General features: G+C 58.3%; 1 protein-coding gene across 1 annotated transcript in view; it reads right to left on the bottom strand.

Moving 5' to 3' along the window:
• Window positions 1-856: 856 nt before the first annotated feature.
• TMEM82 (transmembrane protein 82) overlaps window positions 857-2,090 on the bottom strand; it is a 5,031-nt gene continuing 3,797 nt past the window's right edge. The window contains exons 4-5 of the mRNA XM_023745940.1: window positions 1,463-1,650; window positions 857-952 (exon numbers count right to left, since the gene is read on the bottom strand). Coding sequence (XP_023601708.1) covers window positions 863-952; window positions 1,463-1,650 — 278 coding nt within the window. The 3' untranslated portion in view covers window positions 857-862. The remainder of the gene's footprint in view (window positions 953-1,462; window positions 1,651-2,090) is intronic.

Below are 2,090 nucleotides of genomic sequence, written 5' to 3'. Positions count from 1 at the left end.
CTGGATTCAAACCCAGACTTCGCCACTAACTAGCTGCGTGCCCTTGAGAAAGTTATTTAACCTCTCTGAGCCTCAGTTTCTGAATCTGTAAAAAGGGATAACTTGGGGCTGATGTCAGAATGAAATGAGATGATTAAAAAGGCACACAACCCATGGTAGCTGTTCTGATAGGCTCAGAGGGGGACAGCAGCCTACTCAAGGGTGCACAGCAGGCCAGCAGAGGGGTCAGTATTCAGCCTTTCTTCTGTACTCGCTGGAAAAGCAGGGACACGAGGCTGAACGGAGCTGAGACAGGAAGCACCCTCATGGGCTTAGACAGGCCAGGGTGCGGGTGGGGACCGAGAGGCCCTTCCAGCATTGTGTTCCCTTCAGCTGTGCCTCAGCCTAGGATGGGACAGGACAGCACCGTCCCCCCAAGATGCAAGTGGGTGCTCGTGCATGTGTCCATCCGCCGCACCCCACCGCCTCCTCAGCCACCTCAGTAGCCGACTCCTGACACATATCCCAGGAGCCCGCCCGGCCAGGAAGCTGTGTGGTGGGAAAAGCCTTGCCCCTCTGCACGCTCATGATTCCAGCCACAGGGTGAGAAAAACATCTTTATTGTCTGAGGAGAGGACGGAAGGCGGTAGGGGAGGGCCCTGGGGCAGGTCTCAGGGCTGTGTGCCCACTGCCCACCCCAGTAAAGGATGAACCCAGTAGCCCCCAGGTGCCCCCTCCTAACCCCAAACCCTCCGTCCCTCTCAGGGGGCTCCAGTGCAAGTTCCAGGTGGGGCCAACCCTGCCCCCTGCCTCCGGGCACCGTGCTGGTGTCAGGCCTCCAGGTGAGCCTGGGTGGGTCCGGGAGTCCGTTCTGGGGGGCAGGTCAGGAAGGGGCCGTCCCCTGGGTCTGGGCAGGTGCCGAGGGCTGGGGCTGGCTTGGAGCTGACACGGAAGGCCTCTGGGGTGGAAAATCCTGAGGGAAGGCGGGGAGGAAAGGATGGAGGATACCCGACCAATGCCTCGTCCCCTGGGGGGACTTCAGGCCTCCATTTATTCAAGGCCTTCCTCCTATTCAGGGCCTCTGGGGTTCAGGTCAAAGGTTAACACCAGGTGAGAGAGGGGATCCGAGCTCCTGCCCCCACCCCAAGAGAGGTTTCCCCAGCTCACCCGAGGATATTTTTTCCATTGATTTTTAGAGAGAGTAGAAAGGAGGGAGGGAGACAGAGAAACATCCATGTGAGAGAGACACATCGATTGGTTGCCTCCCACACGTGCCTCGACCGGGACAGGGGATCAAGCCTGCAACTGAGGTTCGTGCCCCTGACTGGAATCGCACCCAAGACCCTTCAGTCCACGGGCCTGCACGCTCAGCACTGAGCAAACCGGCGAGGGCCCAGCTCTTCTTCCACTCGGGCCCGCGAGGCTCCCAGGCTGTCAGGAGCAGGCGTCAGTGTGTAGGGGACGCGCGGGGCGGGGGGCCCACCTGTTTCTGGCAGAGGTCAAGCAGAGTGCGGACGCCCACCAGGCACCAGAGCTCGCCCAGCAGGGAGATGAGGACACCCAGCAGGTCCAGCCAGCGGCCCACCGTCAGCAGCAGCACGAAGAGGCCGCCCATGCGCACCAGCACCGTCTGGACCTGGCTCTGCAGGCCCGGGTGCTGCCGCTGCTCCTCTGTGGGACACACCGCCTGTCACCGCCCGCCTGCCGCAACCGGCACCCCAAACTGAGGTCCAGCTGGATCAGGGCTGGGCCTCCCTGCTCCCCCACACCCCCCCCCGCAAAGCAGAGAACTTTTGGCTTTGCTTCTGAAGTGATGCAACCACAATACCTTCATTTTCCCTTTCTTCAAGGTCAGAAAGATCCTGAAAGCTGTAAGTATTTGAAAGTAAAGCCCTTTGCCAGAGTCTCAATGTAGACTCCAAATGTTTTGGTATTAGAAATAAAAACTAAATTCCAACAATCCCAGCTATCCAGTTGAGGTGGTCTGCCGCTTTCAAAATCAAATAAGAACTAGCGATGAATTTACTCGATATTAAACAACTGTTTTATGAAGGACCCTTCCCACTAACTGGAGAAAATAATGGGCACCCATTCACCCAAAGCCCAGGAAA

The sequence above is a fragment of the Myotis lucifugus genome, unplaced genomic scaffold, assembly GCF_000147115.1.
Source record: "Myotis lucifugus unplaced genomic scaffold, Myoluc2.0 scaffold_604, whole genome shotgun sequence".
Classification (NCBI taxonomy): Eukaryota; Metazoa; Chordata; class Mammalia; order Chiroptera; family Vespertilionidae; genus Myotis; species Myotis lucifugus.
The sequence above is the reverse complement of the archived record's forward strand: the minus strand, read 5'-3'. Positions and strand labels throughout refer to the sequence as shown.